Source organism: Psittacula echo (genome assembly GCF_963264785.1).
Source record: "Psittacula echo genome assembly, chromosome: 22".
NCBI classification, from domain to species: domain Eukaryota; kingdom Metazoa; phylum Chordata; class Aves; order Psittaciformes; family Psittacidae; genus Psittacula; species Psittacula echo.
In genome coordinates, this window is record NC_137758.1 from 1,439,079 (window position 1) to 1,462,153 (window position 23,075).

Sequence of the window (23,075 nt, forward strand, 5' to 3'; positions counted from 1 at the left end):
GCTCCTCAGCTCTTGTGGCATCGCGGTCCTCGTGCACAGAGAGCTGGGGACCAGGGGAGCAGATGTGTAAGGGCACAGGAAGGATGGAGGAGCTGTGCTGGGTGCAGCAGAGGTGCTGTTCCAGGGTGCGGGGTTGGTGCCAGCCACAGCAGGGTGCTGGGCACTGCTGCCATAGGGGCACAGTGGTGAAGGGGGTGTGGGTGTGCTGAGCGCAGAGGGGATGCTGGTGCAGAAGTGATACTGGGTGCTGGGGGCTTAGGTGCTGGGAACAGGAGAAATGGGGTGCAGGGGGTGCAAGGGTGCTGGGGTCAATGAGCTGCGGGGGAGCTGCATGGTACAGGGATACCAGGGCGCATGCTGCAGGGGTCCAGTGGTGCTGGGGCACTTGAGTGCAGGGGATGCTGGGGTGCAGAGGTGCCAGGGTTGCTGGATGCTGGGGTGCTGGATGCAGGGGTGCTGGATGCTGGGGTGCCAGGTGCTGGAGTTGCCGGGTGCAGGGGTGCTGGATGCAAGGTGCAGGATGCAGGGGTGCTGGATGCAGGGGTGCAGGATGCAGGGGTGCTGGATGCAGGGGTGCTGGATGCAGGGGTGCCGGGTGCCGGCAGTACCGGGCCGCTCCAGCCCGCCCTGGAAGTGCAGCGAGAGCCGTGTGCAGCGGGTCCTCCCAGCCGGCAGGGGGCGGCAGTGCGGGAGGGCTGCGGGCGGCGCGCGGGGCCCCACCCGGCGCGCGCGGAGCGCGGGGCGGCGCGCGGCGGTGCGGCAGGAGGGCGCGCGGCGCGCGGACAATACCGGGGCGGCGGCGGCTCGGCCTCCATCGGCTCGGCCCGGACCCACTCGGCTCCGCTCGGCCCCACCCCGCCCCGGCTCGGCTCGGCCCGGCCTGGCCCGGCCCCGCCCCGGCTCGGCCCCGCTCGGCTCGGCTCGGCACTGCTCGGCTCGGCCCGGCCCGGCCCGGCAGGATGCTGGCGCTCTTCAACAAGCTGCTGGACTGGTTCCGGGCGCTGTTCTGGAAGGAGGAGATGGAGCTGACGCTGGTGGGGCTGCAGTACTCGGGCAAGACCACCTTCGTCAACGTGATCGCGGTGAGCGCCGCGCCCCTCCCCCACGATGGGCAGCGCCCATCCCCCCCGCGCCGTGCTCACCCCAATGGACCCCAATCCCAGCACCCCCATCCCTGCATCCCCCCCGTAGCATCCTCCCCGTCTCCCCCCCCTTGTCACCCCTCCTCGTCGCACCCCCTCCATCGTTGTATCCCCCCCATCGTTGCACCCCACCCTCGCTGTACCTCCCTGTCGCTGCCCCTTGGAATTGCGCTGCTCGGTTGCACCCCAGCCCCTAAATGCATTTATGAAACGTGGGGTGCGGGGTGCAGGCAGTGGGGTGCAGGCAGCGGTGCAGGTGTGGGGCGCAGGGTCCATCCCCGGTAGGTCCTGGCGTTTGCTCCCACATCCCTGGTGCTGAGTGCGGTGGCTCCGGGGCCGCAGCTGGAGCAGGCCCGGGGGAAGGATCCCAGCATCCCCGTGCCCCTCGCGGGTCCTGGGGCAGTGCTGGTCCCAGGCTCACAGGTGCCTCAGCCCGGGGAGCTCCTGCTCGCATCCCCTCGCAGCGGGTGCTTTGTCATCGCCAGGCCCCTCGCGGTGCCACCAGGACCTTATTGTCCCTTGCTTGGCCAGCACCCACCCGCAGCGGTGTCCGGTGGGTGCTGGGGTGCTGCTGCAGTGGCGCGAGCTTTGCACCCTAATGGGGCAGCGACACCTGCCTCAGGGACCCTTCAACCCCGGCGCCTCCCCGGCTCTGCTGCCTCATCCACCTGGATCCGGTGGTGGAGCAGGGGCTGGGATCCCTGGATCCCAAAGCCCAGGGTGTGGTTTCCCCCATGGGGATGCTCGGTGGAGTCTCCCCTCTTGCCTTTTGGGTTGTTCTTGCCCTGTTCTGCGACACTGCGAGGCGGGAGCCGCTGCAGGTGCATCCTGAAGGGACAGGTTTAGCCTGGTGTTCCCGGGGGATTTCATGGAGGGAGGCGGATGTGGATCTTCCGGCTGCCCTGGTTCCTCTGTACCTCCCCTTATCCATGCACATCGCTCCACTTAGGGCCTCAGCTCTGGAGTAAAGCGAGTGACTTCTGCTTGCCGGCGGTGCTGGGAGCTGCTGGGCTGTCAAAGATGATTTTGCATTGGATTTGGAGGCTTCCTTGCTCTGCTGATCCCCAGGAGGGTTTCCCTTGGTGCCGGTGTTGGCAGGGATGCAAATGCTCTTCAGGCCCCATGTTGGTTCTCCCAGCAGACCCATGCCAGCTCTGGGGGACAGGAGCTCTGTGGCTCTGGGACAGTGACCGTGAGCATCCCATGCTTTCCTGGGGTGACTTTGTCCCTGGCATTTGCATGTTGAATGGGCCCTTTTTGCAGTCCGATATCAGGGTGGGATGTGGTTATTTAGTGCCTTTTAAAAGAACTGGATAAGCTTTAAAGGGTGATGGGGCTTTATCCCAACCGTGCTGGGCGGTTTTCCCTGCACAAGGCTGGAAATCACTGGGGTCGTCCTCATCCTCTTGCCAACGGCTCAGACCTGGCAATTTTGCTGTGTGCAAGACCTGTGCACCAAGACTCTCTTTGCTTGGATTGCTGGTGTAGGGAAAAGTGGCATCCAGGAATTACAGCAGCTCCCAAGGGAAGCTCTCCATGCTCCTCTCTTGGGCAGCATGGTCTAGTGTGACACATCCCTGCCCATGGAAGGGAGCTGGACCTGGATGATCTTAAGGTCCTTTCCAGCCCAAACCATTCCATGATTCTGTGATTCTGTGCATGGGATGAAGCTTCTAGGTCTGCTGGTGCATCATGAGGTCTGAGGAGAGGTGTTTAACTCCTGGCAAGGCAGTCAGGCTCCGGGTGCTGAGCAAGGAGCTCAGTCTCTGCTGCAGTTTTGCCTCTGTGAAGTTATTTGGAACGGTCGGATTTGGGGGCAGATGCACACAAAAAAGAGGCACCGACCTCTTTTCGGGCTCAAACTGAAACAGAGGAAGTTTAGATTGGATCTAAGGAAGAAATTCTTTACTGTGAGGGTGGTGAGGCACTGGAATGGGTTGCCCAGGGAAGCTGTGAATGCTCCATCCCTGGTGGTGTTCAAGGCCAGGTTGGACAGAGCCTTGGGTGCCATGGTTTAGTGTGAGGTGTCCCTGCCCATGGCAGGGGGGTTGGAACTGGATGATCTTAAGGTCCTTTCCAACCCAAACTATTCTATGGTTCTATGATTCTATGAACTGCATGAGAAATGTTTGAGCCAAACAGAACGGAAGCATCGGAAGGGGAAGCTGTGATTTGGGCTTGAAGGTAAAATCCTAAATGGAAAAGTACTGGATTTTGGCATTGTTGGAGAGATCTCCCAAGAGGAGCCAGTGGGCTTTTAGCTGCCTTTTCCACAGTTTGGGGGTGACAAGGGTGAGACTTGAGGGTGTCGAGAGCTCCTCAGTGGGTGCTGGGGCTCAAACCCCATCAGCGCAGGATGGCTTTCGATAAAGACAGTGGTTTTCCGCTCTTGCTTCAACGTCGCACATCCTCCACTTGCCAGAGAGCCTTCCAAGGCTGCAGAGCTGCAGGCTGGGGGCCGAGGTGCCGGACCTGTGTGGTGGTGGGCCTGGGGCAGCATCCCATGCTTGAGACCCACTCAGAAAGTGATTGGGATCAATGCTGCGAGAGAAACCATGCCAAGCATGTACATGGCATCAGGTGGATGCTGTGGCAGCTGGGCCAGCTCTATGACAGCAAGGTCTCCAAGGATTGTGGGAAAGTAGAGAATCATGGAATGGTTTGGGTTGGAAAAGAGCTTAAGATCACCCAGTTCCAACCCCTGCCGTGGGCAGGGACACCTCACACCAGACCACATCACCCAAGGCTCTGTCCAACCTGGCCTTGAACACTAGCAGCAATAGAGCATTCACCACTTCTCTGGGCACCCTGTGCCAGCGCCTCAGCACCCTCACAGGGAAGAGCTTCTGCCTTAGATCCAATCTAAACTTCCCCTGTTTCAGTTGGAACCCATCACCCCTTGTCCTGTCACTGCAGTCCCTGATGAAGAGTCCCTCTCCAGCATCCTTGTAGCCCCCTTCAGACACTGGGAGCTGCTCTGAGGTCTCCACGCAGCCTTCTCTTCTCCAGGCTGAACAGCCCCAACTTTCTCAGCCTGTCTTCATAGGGGACATGCTCTAGAAGAGACTCTGGTGGAGATGCTGAGGGAGAAGCAAGCACATCTTACACTGATGCTTTTTCACCTGCCCGATTAACTGGTTGTGCCCCTTGCATGGGGCCTGGCAAAGCCAGGATGGGGTGGGAGGTACACGTGGGTCCATGTGCTGAGCGGTTGTTCTGTCCCAGGTGCAGAGTCTGGGCCCTTGACCGCTGCTTCCATTGCACCTGAGCTTCATAGTGCAGAGGTGGGAGATTTTCCTGGGGGGTTCTCCATGTCTCTGGAAGAGAGTGGGATGGCTGGGGCATGGTCTGGCCTCGCTGCTGCAAGCTCTGTCAGGGTTAGGCATGGTGGGAAACCCAAAGTACAGCAGGGGAGAAGCACCTTGGCACTGGATATGGCTTCTTCTGGGATGTATATGGGAACAAACATGAGAAAACAGAGTGATAAGGGGATAGAAAGTGGCAGCAGGTTGCTGGTCAGTACGTTTGGCTGTGCCTGTGCCTTGGCTTGCCAGGCTGGGTTTCTAACTATTGCCCAGGGTAAGGGTCTCTCTCTTCTGCGTGCCTGCATGTGTTAGGGAGCCTGAGCCCCAGCCGCGGGTCTCCAAAGCAGGGCTTAGGGGCCACTTTTCCCTGGTGAGACCTGTGCTTATGACTTGCTGGAGTGTCCTTGGCAGGGCTGGTGCTGGGGCAGCCGCGAACAGCGACTGCCCCATCCGGTGCTGATGCTCGCTGGCATCACCCTGCACCCAGGTGATGGCTTTTGGGCCTGCCATGACCCTGGATGGGCACCCCTGGGTGCAGGGGGGGGTGCATTGAGCTGGCCATGCAAGCGTTTGCCCAGTCACACATGGCCCGTGGCATGGGTGCTGCGTGCTGAGTGAGAGCACTGCTCCATCCAGAACAACCCAGGTGTAGTCCTGGAACCTCCCCTTGGCATGGCCTGAGGTCTGGATGTGGCAAACACGGGCTCGTGAAGGAGCGTTGTCATCTTTTTGCTTCAAAGAGCACGGAGTTGAAAGGCAGCCCCAGTGAACATCAGTAGGATTGGGAAGGGGAAGGGTAGCAGGAGCCTCAAGCAGCCGGGTTGAGCTCTGGTCCTTTAAAGCAGGGCAGCCTTGGAGCGCTGAGCTGTAACCTTCGCCTTGTTCCAAAGGATTTGGGATCCTCCAAAGGTGTTGCTTGCTGCTCCTGTGTTGCAGGGTTGGCTTGGGATGTGCGGTGCAGAGCAGCTCTGCTCCGATGCTGCCCTGCATGATTCTCTGAGCTTCTTGGTGCCTTGCCGACATCCAGAGGCTTTTGCTTTTCTCTATAACAAACTGTGTGCTGCCATCAAGTAGCGCTGATGCTGGTGGGGGCTGCACACATCCAGCACCCCAAAGCCTGGGCCATCAGCAAGTGGTCACTCCAGAGCCTCCAGCACTTTGTGTGGCCACCCCCTTGTCCTGATGCTGCCTCATTATGGACACATCCTGAACAAGAGCAACTGCTAATACACTAGATGGTTGCGGGCTCTGTCTGAATGGAGGTGGGAGCAAACAGTGCTGCAGCTCTTGGACACAGATGCCTTCTCCCCTTTGGATTTGAGAGCTGCGCTGCACATGCCTGGGAGGTGCTGGGAGTATCTTGCATGTGTCTGTGTGTCTGCCCTGTTTTTGCAGCTGAGATAGAGCCTTTGGGGTTAGGGAGGGCAGCGCAGCCGCTTTCAGCTGCGGGAGCATCACCAGGAGCACATCCAGGAGCTGCCTCTGGGTTTTCCCCTGTTCTTCCCTAAGATGTTACGTTTCCATGCTGAGGGGGGCTGCAGGGCCAGACTATGGATGTTAATTGCAGGTCTTGGTGGTGAGACCATCTTCTTTAGGGTGGAGGGGAGCGGGGTGCCCATGGGTGTCCTGCAGCGCTGTGTTCGTGCTGCTTGGTCACAGCGGTGGGGTCTGGCTGACACAGGTCCCTTCATCACACCACCACTGCACAGAAGTGTCAGCATCCAGGACAGTTGGAGAGGGAGAAGGAGACATCGTGTTTCCACTGCTCAGAGTTGCTTTCAGAGCGTGGCCAATGCAGAAGGAGCTGAGCATGCTGCAGCTGGTTGAGGATGCTCCTGCCGGTGCCGGGACAGCAGAGACACATGCAAGTTGTCCTGGTCCACGACACGTCACGTTCCCAGCCTGGTGTCTTTGGACAGCACGAGTGGTTTTGTTTTGGCCCATTGGCTGTGGGCAGCCTGGAGGCAGGCCCTGTGCTGGGAGAAGGATTAGGGGCAGGGAGCAAGGCCATACTTTGCTCACAGGGATATGCTTATTCCCATCTCTTGCGGGGGAAAGCGGAGATGACTCCTGGCTCCTGCAGCCCATCTCTTCCTGGAAGAGCTACCATCACATGTGAGCCATGGCTCGGGTGGCTTTCACACCACCAGCAGTTCCCATGGTGTGATCTGGGATCCCCAGTGGAGGCATCTGCAGCTTCCAAGAGCTCTTCAGGAATTGCTCCCCACGTCTTCCGATCAAAGCCTGGTCATTCCTTAAAACCTGGTCCATAAAGCCAGGTTGTGTGTTGAGCCTCATTCTGCAGGAGGCATCCCCTGTGTTGGCTGATGGTAGATGCCTTCCTTCCTGCTTCCCCTCTTCCCCCGTGCCCTTCCCCACCAGTCTCTGGTGTGGTTTCTGCGTGCACTATGGCTTGGAGACCCCTCGGCTCCAGCCTTTGCTGATGGACACAAAAGGGAAATGAAAAGGGGAAGCAGCACGTATTGCACAACTGTTGGAAGAGGTCAGGAAAACCCTGGGGCCTCGCTGATGTGCTGTGTCTGGAAGAGCCGTTGGCTCAAGCAGACACCAAAGCGGCGGCGCTGCCTTCCCTGCTCAAGGTTTGTGTGAACTGAAACAAAGCCCACAGAAGTCCTGGAGAAACCTGAGGTTTTAAGCCGGTAAAGAGCTGCTGAGTTCAGCTGCAGTTGGTACCTCCAGGTTGCTGGCACTGGTGGCCGAAAGCCTCAGAACCACATTGTCCTGGTTATCTTCTCCATTGGCTCCCCCAGCAGGGCCTTGCACAGGGATGCATTTAAAAAGCAAAGGAGCTAAACATGAGGGAGGCTGCTGGAGGCAGAGCATGGAGGGCTGTGGGCTGGGATGCCTGGGGCCACCCGGAACACCCCCCTGTGCTGCTCAGCCCAGGCGCTGGGATTTGAGCAGCAAACTGGAAGGTGTAGGGGACTTTAACAGACCAGCACCATCCTGTCCCCTCAGCGTGGTGCTGGGCATGTGGGCTGGCGAGCAGCATCCCGGCACAGGGACAGGTCCTGCTCGGCACACTGGAAGGGTAACCCGGATTCACAGCAGCACTGGGATGCTGCAGAGCCAAGGTGATTCTGTGCTTCACCTGCCTGATGCAGCTTGGAGCTGTGATGCTGGAGGGAGGATTTCGGCAGCTCCTGGGCAGGGGAAGAGGAAGGATTTGCATCCCCCATCACGGGCACATGGCTCTCGTGCAGGGGGTGGAGGAGCCGTGCAGGCAGGGTGCAGGCAGGCTGCAGGCAAGCAGCAGGCTTGCAGGAAAGCAGAAGTCAGCCTGGTTTGGGCTGGGCCTTCCATGATCTGAAGCAGGAAGCGTGCTGGAGGCCCCCAGGACTCGTGGCCAGAAAGGAGCTGATGCAGGAGGTGGCTGCCTGGGGGGAAGCCTGGCCCTGGGGGGGTCCTTGTGGCTCTGATTTTGCTCCTGGTATGGCCCAGGAGGGTTGTGCCAGGCTGATGGGGTTTCCATGCCTCCTAACACTGTTTCACCTTGTTCCTTGCAGTCAGGACAGTTCAACGAAGACATGATCCCGACAGTGGGCTTTAACATGAGGAAGATCACCAAGGGGAACGTTACCATAAAGGTAAGGTGCAGATGTTATTGCTGCTGGGGGCTCCTGGGAGGAAAGATGGGAGTGAAAGGAGATTGGGGGGTGTTCTGCTGGAGGCTGAAGGATGCGAGCAGCCCCAGCTGCAGCTGAGATCTGCCCTGTTAGGCTCTTGCAAGTACCCACCAGAGGAGATGGTGGGAACAGAGGTAGGAGATGCAGACCTCTGCAGTGGGAGCAAGTCTGGGCTGCAAAGCTGTAGGTTTCTTTATACCTCTGGCTTGCTGGTGGGGATTCATGGATGCGGTCACCTTGCCGAGGGTGGGAGCACAGGGAAAAATGGGTCGTGGCTTGCACTGGTGGTCTCTGCCTCAAGAGCAAAGGGAGAGGAGGTTTCTACCAGCTGCCCTTCCTGGGATGTCTCCTTTTGCTATTGAGTCGTGAGCCTCCTCGTTAGGTTTGAGATGAAGAGGAGGGGATGAGGTGGGTTTGGATGAGGGTGAGGAAGGGTCATGGGCCAGATGATGCTGGGGTAACGTCGCCTTCTCCCTGCCGCAGCTCTGGGACATCGGTGGCCAGCCGCGGTTTCGCAGCATGTGGGAGAGGTACTGCCGTGGAGTGAGTGCCATCGTGTGAGTACCCCTGGGAGCCAGGAGCCCCGTCACCCATCACCAATGCTGAGCGGCACCTGCGGGTGGGGGCACAATCCCAGCACCCCACCAAAGGGGGCTGGGCTGGGCTGACCCAGTTCCAGAGCTGGGCACTTGTGCTGGGAGTTGAGATGCTTCCCCTTGGGAGTGATTCCTCCATTTGAGCACAGCAGAGCCAGGTTCCTGCCAGCTGTGGCAGACGCTTCCCTTCCAGCATCACTCAACCCAGCTCTGTTCCTTGGATCTTGCCCTTCCTGGGTCCTGGGCTTGCCCTGGGCTGCCTGTTCATCGCAGGGGCTGAGCACCATTGCTGTCCCTCAGCCCTTTCTAAGAAGCTGGTTTTAAGGGCAGCTGCCAGAAGCAAGCATCCAGGTTATGTGCTGTTGGATGGATCTTGTGCTGAGAGGAGTATCTGTGCAGTGCCTGCTACGGACTGTCAGCCTTCCCACATCCCCTGCTTGCAAACACTGCAGCAAGTGAAGTCCTAGGGAGTGCAGGCTGGGGATAATGCTCATGGGAAGCAGGCTGGATGCTCCTAAGGTCAGGTCCTTACCCTGGGAGACCACATCAGGGTGGTTACTTAAACCCAGTCGTAAAGATCAGATCTGTGTGATCCTCACCAGCTGGCTGTGCTCCGGGGTTTTGGAGGCTGGGTTTCTGTCCTGCCTTTCCCAGCTGTAGGTCTGGCAGGTGAGGAGGAGCAAGGGACCCCTTGTTCTGCTTGTTGGGACAGCAGTGTCTGTTCCTGCCCTTGCTGACCATCCCCATGGCAGGACACCTCGACACCTCTTTTATTGCAGTGAGCTGTGCTGGAAATGACAGCATACCACTGGGGGGGGATTCGTTTTGCTTCCTTCCATAACTTCATTCTTTTTCCAGTGGCCCATCTGGTTGAGAGGAAAAGAGGGACCCGTAGGGACCTGTGGCCATCCCGGTCACGCTTCAGTCTGCCTTGAGCTGCCTCATGGCTCTTTTCCCTTACCTTCAGCCCTCCCATCCTGCCCAGCATGCTGAAGGCTCATGACAGTGCCTGGATGGGTTTTCCCCTCTCCCTCTAGGTGCAGCCATGCACTTCTTCCTGCGTTCAGCACTTCAGTAGCTAAAGGCTCTTTTCCTGTTTTCAGTAAACCTCACAAGGCCTCTGGAAGCTTGATGGGGTTTCTCACTTCTTCTCTCCCAGCTTCTTGATCTTTAAGATGAAGGCTGCTTTAATCAGTTCTTCTACCCAGTTTGGGCTTCATTCATGTCCTTTGCAGGATGAGCATCATCCGAAAGAGCTAAATCCTTCCCTAAATCTCCCCCGTCTGCTCAGAGCAAGCATTGCTGACTGTGGCTTCACGTGCCCTTAGGCCCAAGCCTCATGCCCAAGATAGTTCCCATCAAGAGGATGAGCAGGTCCTCTCCCCACTCTTGGGTCTCTTCATCATCAGCTCCTCTTGTCTTCTCCACTTGTTATCCTCTGTTCTGGATGTCTCCATAGGAGCTGCCACATACAGATGAGCGTTGAGAACAATGTGTATGTGTCCTGCAGCTTCTTCTGCCTGGGCACTGCCTGGTCTTCCCTTGCCCACCATATCCCTGCTGTCAGTGGGGCGGCCCCTGCAGGGATGGGGACAGAGAGGTCCCCGCTCCCCTGGGAGACACGAGTGGCTCTCGGCCCCACAGTCTTCCTTGGGAAGAGGGCTGCTGGGGGAAGGATGCTGTTACCCATCCCCTCCATGCACTGTCCCAGGAGCCTGTGGGGGGGTGCAGCTGCTGGATGAGCAAGGTTTGGTTGCGGCACAGACCTCAGCACAGCATCGGGGCATGGGGACCTCGGCACCTGCACTCAGGGCTGTCCCTTCCCTTGCAGGTACATGGTGGATGCCGCCGACCAGGAGAAGATAGAGGCCTCCAAGAATGAGCTGCACAACCTGCTCGACAAGCCACAGCTCCAGGGCATCCCGGTGAGCTGTTGCCAGGATAGGTCCCCCCCAGCTGCTCACGGTCCCCAGGCTGGTGGCTGCCAGGGCTTGCAGCAGGGGGGGCTGGCATTTTGCAAAGCCGATTTGGGATGGGGATCCCCTTCCTTGTGGGGGTTCCCCTTTGCTGCTGCACTCCTGTGAGAGCTGGGTCAATGATGGTTTCTAGCCCAGGGCTGGACCAACAAACAGGGAAGGGGCTTGGAAAGAGACCAGACCCATAGACACATCCCAGTGTGTGACATCTGTCCTCTCACATGAATTTGCACCTTATTTAGAGTGGGCCATTAAGGTCTCGTCTCCTAGGAGAGCGGCTGCAGGGCTGTGGCATTCGCAGGAGGTGGGATGTGGGGGCAGTGCAGGACACGCTGCTCGTGCCCGGGCGCTTACGGAGCATCCAAAATCAGCATCCTTTGAAAGGAAGCGATTGAGGATCTTGCAACAGATCCCAAACATTCACTGCCATCTAAATTAAGCTGCTGACATAATGCACCGCATTCGCAGCCCCTTTGGATGCTGCTTTCTGAGAACAAGTCTCCCGATTTGAGCTGGGGGATGCTGCTGCAGAGGCCCTGGCTCACCCCGAGAAGGCGGCCGCAGTCTCGGTGCTGTCCTTGTCAGATGACAGTCGCGTGGTGCACTCCGGAGGGATGAGCGAGTCCTGACGGGTGATTATTTTCCTCGCAGAGTCTGAGGATTCCTTTGTGGATGTGGAAAGCCTTGAAAGAAGTAGAGCTCAGTGGATGGTGCAGACATTGGGCTGGCTGCCTGCAGAGAGCAGGCTCTGCACGGCGTCCACATCTCACTGCTCCCCAGTAACGCTGGGTTTAGCTGTTTCACTTGACTTGTGGCTCAAAGACTGCAAGAGACTCCTGGGAGAACATCCTTGGTGGCACAGCACACACTGGTGCCCTTATGGGAGGGCGTGCTGTGGGGCTGGCTTCTCACTGGGACTAGAGAGTGCACCGGAGATGCTGTGCATGGCTGTTAATTGAAGTGCTCTGCCTTCTGATTGCCTGCTGAAGGGCTTTTCTGCATCCAGGCAGAACCTATAGAAGTGGCCAGGGCTGTCTTGCGTCTCAAGCAGGGTCCACTTCTGGGTGGCAGAAGCAGGTTCCTGCCTGGTCTGCTGGCCACGAGCTTCAGATGTCCCCTCTCCCACCCTGCAGGTCCTAGTCCTGGGGAACAAGCGAGACCTGCCTGGTGCCTTGGATGAGAAAGAGCTCATTGAGAAGATGTAAGTGTCCGGTGGCCCTGCAGCCACAGCGGGGCTGTGACACAGTGGAATTGTCCCTGTTCCTGCCGTGCCATAGGATCAGAGTCATAGAATGGTTTAGGTTGGAATTTCAACCCCTTTAAAGTTCAACCCCTGCCACGGGCAGGGACCCCTTCCACTGGAGCAGCTTGCTCCAAGCCCCTGTGTCCAACCTGGCCTTGAGCACTGCCAGGGATGGGGCAGCCACAGCTTCTCTGAGCACCCTGTGCCAGCGCCTCAGCACCCTCACAGGGAAGAGCTTCTGCCTAAGAGCTCATCTCAGTCTCCCCTCGGGCAGGTTAAAGCCATTCCCCTTGGCCTGTCCCTACAGGCCCTTGTCCCAAGCCCCTTTCCAGGTTTCCTGCAGCCCCTTTAGGCACTGGAGCTGCTCTCAGGTCTCCCTTTCAGGAGCCTTCTCTTCTCCAGGCTGCCCCAGCCCAGCTCTCTCAGCCTGGCTCCAGGGCAGAGCTGCTCCAGCCTTCAGAGCATCATTGCCTCCTTTGGGCTCTCAAGCAGGTTCACAGCCCTTTGCGTTGGGGGCCCCTGAGCTGAACACAGCACCCCGGATACCCAGCACAGGCACCCCAGTGAGCTCCTTCCCCAGCCGGGGCTGCATTGCAGTGCCTGGGGTGGGCACAGACACATGGCTGGGGACATGCTAAGGCAGAGGTGACGTCCCTGTGCCTGTGGGTCAGGGAGGAGCTGGGAGCTGCTGCTGCCAGTGCGAGGGCTGGGTCCTGCCTGCCACACGGTGGCGTTGGGGCCCGGCACAGCGCTGGTGCTGGTGCTGGGCTCCCATCACTCTCACAGCTCTGCCCCACTGCCTGGTGCTGGCGCTGCTCCATGGGCAGCCCTCGGTGCTCGGCTCCTGCTCCGGGGTACGACACCATCCATGTAGCTCTCCCCTGTTTCATGCATCCTCTTGGCAGCAGATGCTCCCTCCTGCCAGCAGCGATCCCCTGCCCTGCAGACAGAGGACTGGGACACTGTGCTGATGGACAGCACCTCTGTTGCCCCCCAACCACCCCTTGAAGACCTCCCCTGCCCCTTTGGCACCTATGCAGCTCCTGTGCAGCTCCCAAACCCTCCCTGCCCTGTCTCGCTGCAGGGCTGTGCAACCAAGGTTTAGGGAGGGAAGCAGTGTGGTTGTAGCCAGGCTCTCCATGGGGCTCGGTCCCTCCTGCCCCATCGCATTGCCCCCCCAGGCTGTGCCTGGCCATCAGTCATAGGCACAGTGTGCTGGTGTCCTCGCCCTACCCACATGCGGGTCCCTGGGAGCCTGGGGAGACATCGCTGTCCCCAGTCTTGGAGCTGAGGTCCAAAGGGACCCCTCAAGAGGCTGCCCAAAGGCGTCTCCCATCACTGCCAGTGCACGGCCATGGGGGTCTGAAACCAGAGCTTGTTTCTTCCCTGCAGGAACCTCTCTGCCATCCAGGACCGAGAGATCTGTTGCTACTCCATCTCCTGCAAAGAAAAGGACAACATCGGTGAGTGCCGGCGGCTCTGCTGCGGGGCTGGGCATGGGGGGAGCCCAGGGCTGCTTGCCCAGGTACAGGAGGGGGTGAGGCTGTAGGTTTCCTCTTGCCTTCACAGACATCACCCTACAGTGGCTTATCCAGCACTCGAAGTCCAGGAGAAGCTGAGATCCCGCAGGCTGCGGTTCACATCGGGAAGATGCCATTGTACAAGCCCATGCCCCTTCTCTCTTCTCCTCTGTCCCTTCAGCTCTCTCTCTAGATGGGTATTTTTAGGGGACCCCAGACTCCGCTCGCATTGAGGTGGAGCCCTTGTTTTTATTGTAAAGAAGATGTCCAGCTGCCCTCCTCTCCTCTCTCTGTCTCTCCCTCCCGTTCTGGCCCTGTTCGGTTGTTGTCTGGGTATACACTATATATATATGTATATATATTTCAAGTTTTTAATTTAAGCGGTAGCGCTGTTACTAAACTGGGCCCTCGGAGCAGAAGGAAGGCTGGGGGCTCCCCAGGCTCAGCACTGGGAGCAAGGGGGTGACAGAAGGCGGCTCCTTGGGCATGGGGCTGTGCCAGGCCGTGGGCAGGTCCCCTGGGGCTCCCTTGTCCCTTCCCCTGCACAGAGCATCCTGGGGGTGTTGGGAGCATGCCCCCCCCTTGCCCCCCCTCAGGCAGGGCTGCAGGGGAGGCGATGCCAGCCCCAGGTTCCTCTCCCATAGGGATAAGTGACAACCCACAGCCTCCCCCCGCCTTGCCTCTGGCTGCTGTGCCACTGCCCCAACCCCTCCTTGATGCCCTGGGCTGCTTGTCCCCTTGCCCTGTGTGTTCCCCCCCAGCCCTGGTCCACTTGCCTGGGCCACATCCTGCCCTGCTGCCCGGTCCTGCTGCTCTGCCGTGCAATCTGAGGGGATGGTGCCAGGGCAGGGGGGGACAGCAATGCCAGCAGCCCCGTGGGGAGCAAGGGGCTGGCTCCTGCCTCCCCTGCTGCCCCAGAGGGGGTTCAGCTCTGCCGTCTCCTCACAAGACATCTCCTGCCCCTGACTGAGGGCTGCTGGCCAAGGACATTGCACAGGGACACGGGGGACAGAGGGATGCATGGAGACACGCACAGGGCCGGGAGAGCCCCCCCGGCGGCGCTGGGGCGATGCTCCCATTGCCAGCACTGCCCTGCCTGGGGGGACATGGGCACAGTTGGGTCCATTCTGCAGGTGCGGAAGGGAGAGGAACTGAAGTGGGGCTGAGGGAGGCTGTGCCCATCGGTGCTGTTGTTGGGGCTCTGCAGGTGCAGGCTGTGGGGGGTGGGTTTGGGGGGGTTAACAGGGCTGCGGACGTGGTGATGTGGCAGTGGGTCAGGTCAGCAGCACAGCGGGAGGCAGCAGCGACCCCAGCAGTGCTGGCAGAGCGGGGTGGCCCTGGGGTGGGGGGGGGCTGCAGGGTCCCTCTCCCAGCCATGGTGGGGCCGGGGGCTCCTCTTCTCTTCTTGTTTTTGCAGAATTGCACAAAGAGAGGTTTCCTTCTCTTTTTCTTTTTTTTTTTTTTTTTTAATTTAATGAATTGTAAAGTGTTGTCACCCCCCCTCCCCCCCACCCCCTTTTTTTTTTTTTTTTGTTCTTAAGAGATATTTTGGCTCAGATTTGACCTCTGTTGGGAAATGATTCTTGTTACTGTACAATTTTTTTGCCTCCCTAATGATAATAAATTAACACTTTTGCGTTGGGGGGGGGTGGTTGCAGTCACGTTCCTTCCTCGCCACGATGAGACCCATCCCTCAACTGCACTTCATCGGGCCAGGGTCCCTGTCCCCCAGGCAGCACCGGGCTCCCCCATTTCCATGGTCACCCCAGAGCTGCCAACCCTCATGGCTCTGCACGTCTCTGGGTGCAAAGACGAGCTCAGAGGGCTCCGGTTGCAGCCATCGCTGCTGCTGGACCTTCCTCTGCGCCCACTTGTGTCCTGCTGCGATGCTGGGTTTGGAGCAGCGTTGCTGCAGGGCTCCTACCCCATCTCTCTGCCCCTTGCCCACACCAGCTCCCTCTCGGGGGGGTGCTCAGTGCTCTCCTGTGTCCCCTGCAGCCCCCCTGCCCTGACACCAGCCCCCCCATGCTTTGTGCCCTATGGCAGCCTGCCCGGGTATCCGGGCTCTGGGGCTATGGGTTGCTCTGCCTGCGCCCTCCCTGTCCGTGTCCGTCCCCGTCCCCCCCCATCCTCCTCCTCCCCACACATCCATCCCCGCAGGGACACAGCAACAAGCCCGGCTTTGTTCCTGCTTGGCGCGGGCTCAGGACCGAGCAGCGCGGACCCAGCGCTGGAGATGCCCCCGCTCCTTCCCTCCCACTGCCACCGAGAGCCCGTGGGGGCGCGGGGGGATGCGGCCGTGGCAGCAGCCTGGGCTCCGCTCCCCTCCCTCCATCCCCTCGCCAGGATGAGACCCCTCTTCTTGCCCCCAAAGTGTGGGGCCCAGCACTGGTGCGGGGGGGGGGGGGGGGAGGGAAGGAAAGAACCCATTTTTGTGCTCTCTGAAGAAAACTGGGGCTTTTGTTTCCCTGGCAACGGGGCTGTGAAAGCGAAGCGCGGTGGGTGTCGGTGCCGCACAAAGCCCGCAGTGAGCCGCTCGCATTCACCCGCCCGTAGCAACCGTCTCCCTCGCCCCGGCATTTCGTGGGCTGGGCAAGTGCCAGCGGCAGGACAAGGAGCTTTAACAGCTCCAGCGGACGGGGCCGCCTGCCCCCAGCCCTGTCCCGCTGCCCGCGCTGCTCCGTGAAGCCCTGCCTGGGTGCGGGAGCTTGGAAACCAAGGTTCTGGGACAGCCTTGTCCCCGCAACGGGCCAAGGAGCCCTGCACGGTGCTGCTTGGACGAGATGCTTCACCCCACGCCAGGGGTGCAGGAGGATGGTGCCCCCCCGGTACTGCACGGCAGCACCGTGTAGCAGCAGCACCTTGGTCCTGTGTGGTGCAGGGGGGGAACTGGCTTCCTTGCAGACTGCAGAGCACCTCTGCCCGGTGCTGGGCTGGCCTTTACTGGGACCAGTTTGAGCCCTACAAACCACCCAAAGCCCAGTGCTTTGGAGGAGACCCTTCCAGGGGCTGGCTTGGCACCAGCATCACCCAGAGGATGGGCAGAGGGGCAGGGGGAGCCTTTCCCCATCTCCTTTAGGTGCTGCCTGACCTGGCATGGCCGCTTTCCTGCCCCAGAGCCCCCAGGTTTTAGGGGAGAGCCATCCAAACCCCAAGCAGCGGCTCCCCAGGGCTCTGCTTGGCAGTGCCGGACTGGTGATGCGTGGCGTGCTCTAGGTTACTGGTTTATTGAGCTCTTACAGGGCACCGCTCGGTGGGATAGAGTCACTGGGACCTCCTACTGTGGAGGGGGCTGGCAGGAGGGGACGGGACAGGGCGAGGGCAGTTTGTGTTTGCTATGTCCTCTGCAAGCCTCCATGGAAACCCTCCATAGGTTCAGATGGGACCTTTCTGGCACAACTCCATCTCCAGAGCAACAACCCCTCGGAGCCTGGCCAGGCAGCCAGGACGGGAGGGTGCTGATGCCCTTGCCGGCCTTTGGGCAGAGGCAAGAAGGCCGCCAATGCAGCCACAGGGACTGGGGTTTCAAGCCTCACTTGCCCAGTGTGGGGTTTGAAGCCCAGGGGTGCAGCTCCTTCTGCTTGTTCCACGTCCGGACACGGGCACTAACGGCAAAACAACGTTTGGTCTTGGGAGGAGGCGGTGGAACGATCTCTACAGCTCCCCTTTGGCGCTTAGCAAGGGGTGCCGAGGGCCAGGAGGGGTGGAGGGGACTCCCGGGGCTTGTCGAAGAAGATGGAGGAGGACATCTCTGTTTTGAGCTTGCTGTCAGCGCTGCCCTCGCTGGAGGCAGTGTCAGGGCTGCAGCCCTCACAGCAGCAGCAGCAGCAGTCCATGAAGGCCTGGCCCAGGGGTCTGCAGAGGCACAGGAGCAGCACAGGCGTCACCGAGCACTTGAAGAATAGGAAGAACTGGTTGATGAGGTTGAGCAGATCCAGGGTCTGCTTGGACATGTCGGGGGACATGTAAGCCACCACGATGTTGCAGACGTTCTCGGGGGTGGTGCAGAGCCCGTAGATGATGGTCAGCCCGATGATGGTGCAGTTCAAGTGGCTCTCGCACTGGCTGTGCTTGCTCCCTCGGCACTCGGTCTTCTTCTCGGTGCCGCTGATCCTGCGGGTCACCAGCTGGCAGCTCACGGTGAAGAGGATGGGCAAGCAGAAGTAGCATCCGAAGTACCACCACATGCGAGCGTTCTGGTAGGTGAGCACCAGGGAGTACACAGACTCGGGCAGGTTGGACGAGGGCTTCATGGTGCAATATTCCATCACCACACCGGACACGGGCGATGTGTCCTGTGCCAGCTGCCAGAGCAGGATCTCCGGCACCGACAGCGTCATGGAGCCCACCCAGATGACGGCCAGCTTGGCGATGATGGACTGGCACTGCTCAATGGGCCGGGGGCTGGCCTGCGAGCTGGTGGCCGCATGGAACCTGTCAATGCCCAAGGCGCAGAGGCTGAAGGTGGTGACTCCCAGTGATGATACCTGGCGAGGGGGAGGCAGAACAAGGAGGGGCTTGACTTTACCAGGCTTGTGGCAAAACCCTGGCTGCCCAAAAGACCCTTCCTCTACGGCTGTAGAGAGGTCCCAGCTTGTGGCTGCATCCCAAGGTTAAAAGCCACCTTTCTGTGACTCCTGAAACGGCAGTGGGTCAAAATGTCCCTTGACCCGTTTGTCCCTGCCCAGCTCCCTTTTCTGCTTTCCTGTCTGTCCAGCCAGGGTGGGAACAGCGGAGTTGTCCCCCAGGCTCTTCCTCTATTCTGGATGGCTCTTGGAGAGGAAAAGCAGCACCCATCGCATCAAACAGCACCTCCCCAGGGTCCCCAAGCCCCCCTCAGCTGCCCCAGGCTACCGTGGCCCTGCCCTGCTCTGCAGAGCTGCTGCCCGCTTACCGGAAAGGCCAAAGGAGCTGAAGGCACCATTGTCACAAAGCAGCTTGGGGCAATTTCCTCTGCATTGAGAGCGGCAGGAAAAACATCCCGTTTGCCAAAGGGAAGAGGCCAAAGGAGGCAGAGGAAGTGCGGTGGCTCTGGGGGGGGCTGGCAGGGCACCGAGGGGCACAATCAGCATTCATGGTCCCAGCCCCAGAGCTGCAGCTTAGCTCAGAGCCAAGTCCCACAGCCCCTGGCCAGGAAAGCGGCAGTCACATGCTGGTGCCACCCAACATCCCACCGTGCTCCTGAGGGACCTTCCCAGCTCCCAGGAAACCTCCCAGCACTCTGCAGGATGCAACTCGGAGAAAGGCCATGGCAGATCCTCCTCAGGAAGGGGTCTGGTTTGGGGCCACTTCTTTGCCTGCAGTGACCGAGCTCCATGGGGCCACAAGCTTTCTCCATCAGTGCCAAGGCCTGCTCTCTGAGCAGGCTTGAGTCCTGGTGATGGGCACGGACAGGTCTGGTGATGACAGAAGGTCACCATGGTGACAGCCTGGGGAGGGCAGACCTGACACTGTCTCTGATCAATTCCAACCTTGTGCTTGCCCCCTTCTTTGATAAAGCAGGTTTTGGAGCCCTGACAACACACAGAGCAGGCTGGGTCTGTCTGTCAGACATGGGAACGGTGGAGAGCAGCCTGATCCCACGTCCCTGCACGGTGGGAGATGCCCCACGGCAAGGGTTTGCTTTCAACCCAAGAGCAGGACCATGCACAATGACGCCATTGGGGGCATTTTTGCTCCTTCTGCCTTCCTCTGTCACCACAGTCCCTGCAGCCTTCCCAGTGGGTCTCCAGCTCATCCCAAACCCATCAGGGGTGAGGCTTGAGGACAAGCAAAGATCTCCGGTTCTCAAACCTGTCTCTCCCTGTCTCTTCCACCCCAGCGCTGCCCCAGCTGCAGCCCCCTGCCCTGGGGCCATCCTCAGCACCCATCACAGCCAGTGCTGGCCAACACACGGTGGGGCTGAGCCCGCAGGCTGAGGGACAGCAACAGACACAGAAGTCCCCTGGCTGGGCAAATGAGGCTTTCATGGGCTCTACCCAGCGCTGGCAGGGTTGGTGCTGGGGGCAGAGCCTGAGGAATGGCTCAGGGCGAAGTGGAGGTGAAAACTGGGACCATCCCTTGTCTCCTTGCTGAGCCCCACAATGGGGGTCTCTGGGGCACACAGCCCTCGCGCCAGGCCATGGAGTGCCCCCAAAGCAGGAGGGCAGCTGAGCCCCCCACAGCCCTGTGCTCTGCCTTACCTCCATGAAGGGCACGATGCGACAGGACACGTCCCCCAGCAGCCTGTTCTTGGTGATCTCATTGAAGATGACCACGGGCAGGCAGAAGAAGAGGATGAGGAAGTCCCAAAAAGCCAGGCTGGCCAGGATGGAGTTCCAGGCACTCTTCATGTAGTAGTTGTGCCACACAATGCACATCACGGAGAGGTTTCCGATGATGCCCACCGCGAAGACGATGAGGGACAGGAACATCACAGCGTAGGCGCTGTAGGAGTTCTCCGTCACTGGGTACAAGGGGTTCTGGATTTGCAGCCGCTTGTCAGACACGGTGGTGAGGTTGGCTCGTGGCTCGGACCCTTCCCTGTCTGTGGGGACCCCCTCTTGCTGCTCGGATTGGTCCGTGCTGGATGGCAGCAGGGCCTTGGTTGGGTGCAGGCTGGCGGAGTTGAGGGGCCGTGGGAACTCTACCCTTACCCCCGGCACGTACTGCTGCACCGACTTGGAGTCCTCCTCTGTCCCCCGGCGCAGCCGCTCCATCACCTGCATCCCTGCACCGTGCCGGGACGTGGTCTGTAGGGTCCTGCCTCCATCCTCGCCCTGGCCACGGTGGGTGCTGCCTTCCCCAGCCTGCCCAGCTCTGCCTCGCGTTGCCACAGCCCCTGGCACCAGCAGCAGCAGCAGGAGGAGGACAAGCGGCAGCGGAGAAGGCATGGTCCCCTCTGCACCCTCGGGAGGAAGCGTGTGGTGGGAGACAGCGCAGCCCCGAGCGCAGGGACCCCGGGGCTGCCGGCAGCGATGGAGCCGTCCCGAGGAGAAGCCGGTCTGTCCAGCTCCGGCTGCTGCTCTGGGCTCTCCGGAGGGCGCTGGGCTCAATAAGAGCGGCGCTGGCGATCGGCAGAGCCAGGCCCTCTACTGGTCACCCACCCGCTCCATGGGAGCCTGCCAAGCTCTGCTTGGATGCGCCAGCACACGGGGTGGGGAGCTCAGCATCCCCCAACGACACCCTCCAACATAGGACCATAGAATGGTTTAGGTTGGAAGGGACCTTAAAACTCATCCAGTTCCAACCCCCCTGCCATGAGCAGGAACACCTTCCACTAGAGCAGCTTTCTCCAACCTGGCCTTGAACAATTCCAGGGATGAGGCCCTCAGCGGGTCCCCAGCATCCCCCCAGAACGAGCCAAGCAAAGGATGCTCATGGCTTGGCGATGCCGATGGGCTGCTGAGCTCAGCTGCTTCCCACCCGCTGCCCACAGGCAGGCAGCACTAAGGATGCCCAAGGTCCAGCACTGGCACCGTGTGGCACATCCGCTGCACACTCAGCCTGGACTTGGGATGCCCTTGAGTGTCTGGACCAGCTCCCCAGGGCTGGAGGGGTGATGGGGCTGCCCTGGGCAGCACGGTGAGAGGCAGAACTGGCTGGCTTCAGGCCATGCTCCTCACCACATCAGGGTGTGAGTTCTGCTGGCCCGGTTCACCCAAGGTTTGCTGCTATTTTTCCTACTGACTTCCCTCCTGGGACAGGTCCCTGACCCCCCATACCTAGGACATCTCCCCATACCCATTACCTCTCCCCCACACCCACCATCTTTCCCCATTTCCATTGCCTGTCCCCATACCCACCACCTCTCCTCTGTTCTAGTCTCGTGTTCCCCATCCCATTATTCTCCCTGCACTGTCACCTCTCTCTGTGGGCCTGGAAGGGACCTTAGTCCCCTCTGAGGACATGCCCTGTGGCACATGGGCAGCCCATGGGGATACATGCCAGGCTTGAAGCAGCGGGGCTGCCCCCAGCTTTGGGAGCCCAAGGCCTCTGTCCCTCTCGCAGGGGCTGGGATGCCTCACCCCATTGCAGGCAGCAAACACCAGCCTCCTCCATCTCTGCCTGGCACCGTGCCTGCTCCTCCCGGAGCCAGAAGTGCCTCTGGGCCGACATCCCAGAGCATCGAGGGGAGCGTGGGCCTCTTGCTGTGTCAGGAGGAGCTGCAGGAGCAGAAGCCCTGGGGCCAGCACAGGGAAACTGAGTCCCAGCTTTCAAAGGCTGCCCCTTCCAGAGGAGGGTGTGAGCACAGCGCAGCAGGATGTGCGCTGACATGGGCTCCAGCAGTGGCGTGCTCCCGCTCTGCTCAAAACCACACTGTGCAAAGCTGGCCCCTGGTGCTCATCCACCGCAGCTGGGCTGCTGTAAACCCCATTGCCCCACGTCTCTCCAGTGTGGGGCAGGAGGAGTCTCTGCTCCCAAATCATTTGGCGTAGCCCAGTGCGAGCCCTTCAGCCCTCCTGTGCTGGAGCCTTCCTCCATGGTGTGTGACGGTGCTGATGGAAACCTGCAGCCTTCACTTGCAGTCCTAACCCCATGCTTTGCCGAGGGCCATGCCCGCTGCTTCTCCTGCAGTTGGGTGCTGCTCTTGGAGTCTCAATGACGCTATGGATTTTGAGATTCATTTGGGTGTTTCCAATGGGGGAAGGAGGATTTCAGCTCTTGCTGGGGTCTACAGCAGCAGAGGTCAGGTAGGAGAGGTGGTGGCATCAGTCCTCACATGAGTGATGCCATTGGACCTTGGTGAGGCTTGGGGGAAAACCACGCTTCCTGGTGACAGAGCTGAGGGAGGGATGAACAGAGGCAAGGCAGGGCTTGGGGCAGGAGCCCAGAGGAGGATGAGGTCCTTCCTCAGTGCCCACATCAGCTCGGAGGAGGGAGCTCCGCGCCTGCCAGGAGGGATGCTGGCACCCAGCACCGTTCCGGCCCAGCCAGGTGTTTTCCCATAGGGAGAGGGCACTATTTTTAGTTTCATTTCATGGCCGTTGCACAAGCCCTGGGTGTGCCATGGGGCTGAAGACAACAGCAAAGTTCACTGGGGCAAGGTGACACTGCAGTGGCACGGGAGTAACCTCAGCCAGGCTCTGTCACCAGGGAATCGCTGCCCAAGAAGCCTTCCCGAGATGCTCCTCTTCCCACTCTCTGTTCAGGAGCTACCGGACACAGTGGGTCCTTGGCTGTCCTCAGACTGGAGGCCAGACAACAGACCCAGACTACATCAGTCTCACCCCTGATGCTTCAGCCTGCCTCCTGGCCAGCCCTGATGGACCCCTGAGGGCTGCCACAAGCACCGCATGGCAGAAGCGGATGTGTCCTGGCTGCCTTGCCTCGGCAGGGTGAGCTGCCCCAGACCCCTGCTGCTGCAGGTGCCCCTCACCTTGCCATGCCTTTGTTTCTGGGGTCAGTTGGGGCAGACAAAGCCCAAACACGCAATGAGAGGAGGGAAACTTCTCCCTTTTGTTTCCACCAAACAGGCCAGGCTGCAGGGGAGCAGGGCAATAACAGGGCTGGAACACGCCTGTTTGCCCTGCGCTGCTCCAGTGAGCTCTGTGGCTGCTTGGAAAGGGGGGAGAGGGCAGGGAGGGGACACGGTAAACACAGACGGCTGGCGCAGGCAAAGCCGGTGCATAGGCTCTGATGGCAGGGCACGGGCTCCCCACCACCG

General features: G+C 60.1%; 2 protein-coding genes across 2 annotated transcripts; one reads left to right on the plus strand and one right to left on the minus strand.

The window, feature by feature from the left end:
• Nucleotides 1-959: 959 nt before the first annotated feature.
• On the plus strand, nt 960-13,642 carry ARL8A (ARF like GTPase 8A; the record flags this gene model as incomplete). The annotated part of the gene is made up of 7 exons (XM_080633018.1): nt 960-1,082; nt 7,975-8,055; nt 8,578-8,651; nt 10,522-10,615; nt 11,800-11,867; nt 13,302-13,372; nt 13,479-13,642. 7 exons carry the CDS (start codon nt 960-962, stop codon nt 13,526-13,528), a joined length of 561 nt encoding a protein of 186 aa, XP_080489144.1. The 3' UTR covers nt 13,529-13,642.
• Nucleotides 13,643-17,103: 3,461 nt separating this feature from the next.
• On the minus strand, nt 17,104-20,301 carry GPR37L1 (G protein-coupled receptor 37 like 1; the record flags this gene model as incomplete). The annotated part of the gene is made up of 2 exons (XM_080633108.1): nt 17,104-17,916; nt 19,612-20,301. The coding sequence occupies 2 exons, from the start codon at nt 20,299-20,301 to the stop codon at nt 17,104-17,106; spliced, it is 1,503 nt and encodes a 500-aa protein (XP_080489234.1).
• Between the last annotated feature and the right edge of the window lie 2,774 nt (nt 20,302-23,075).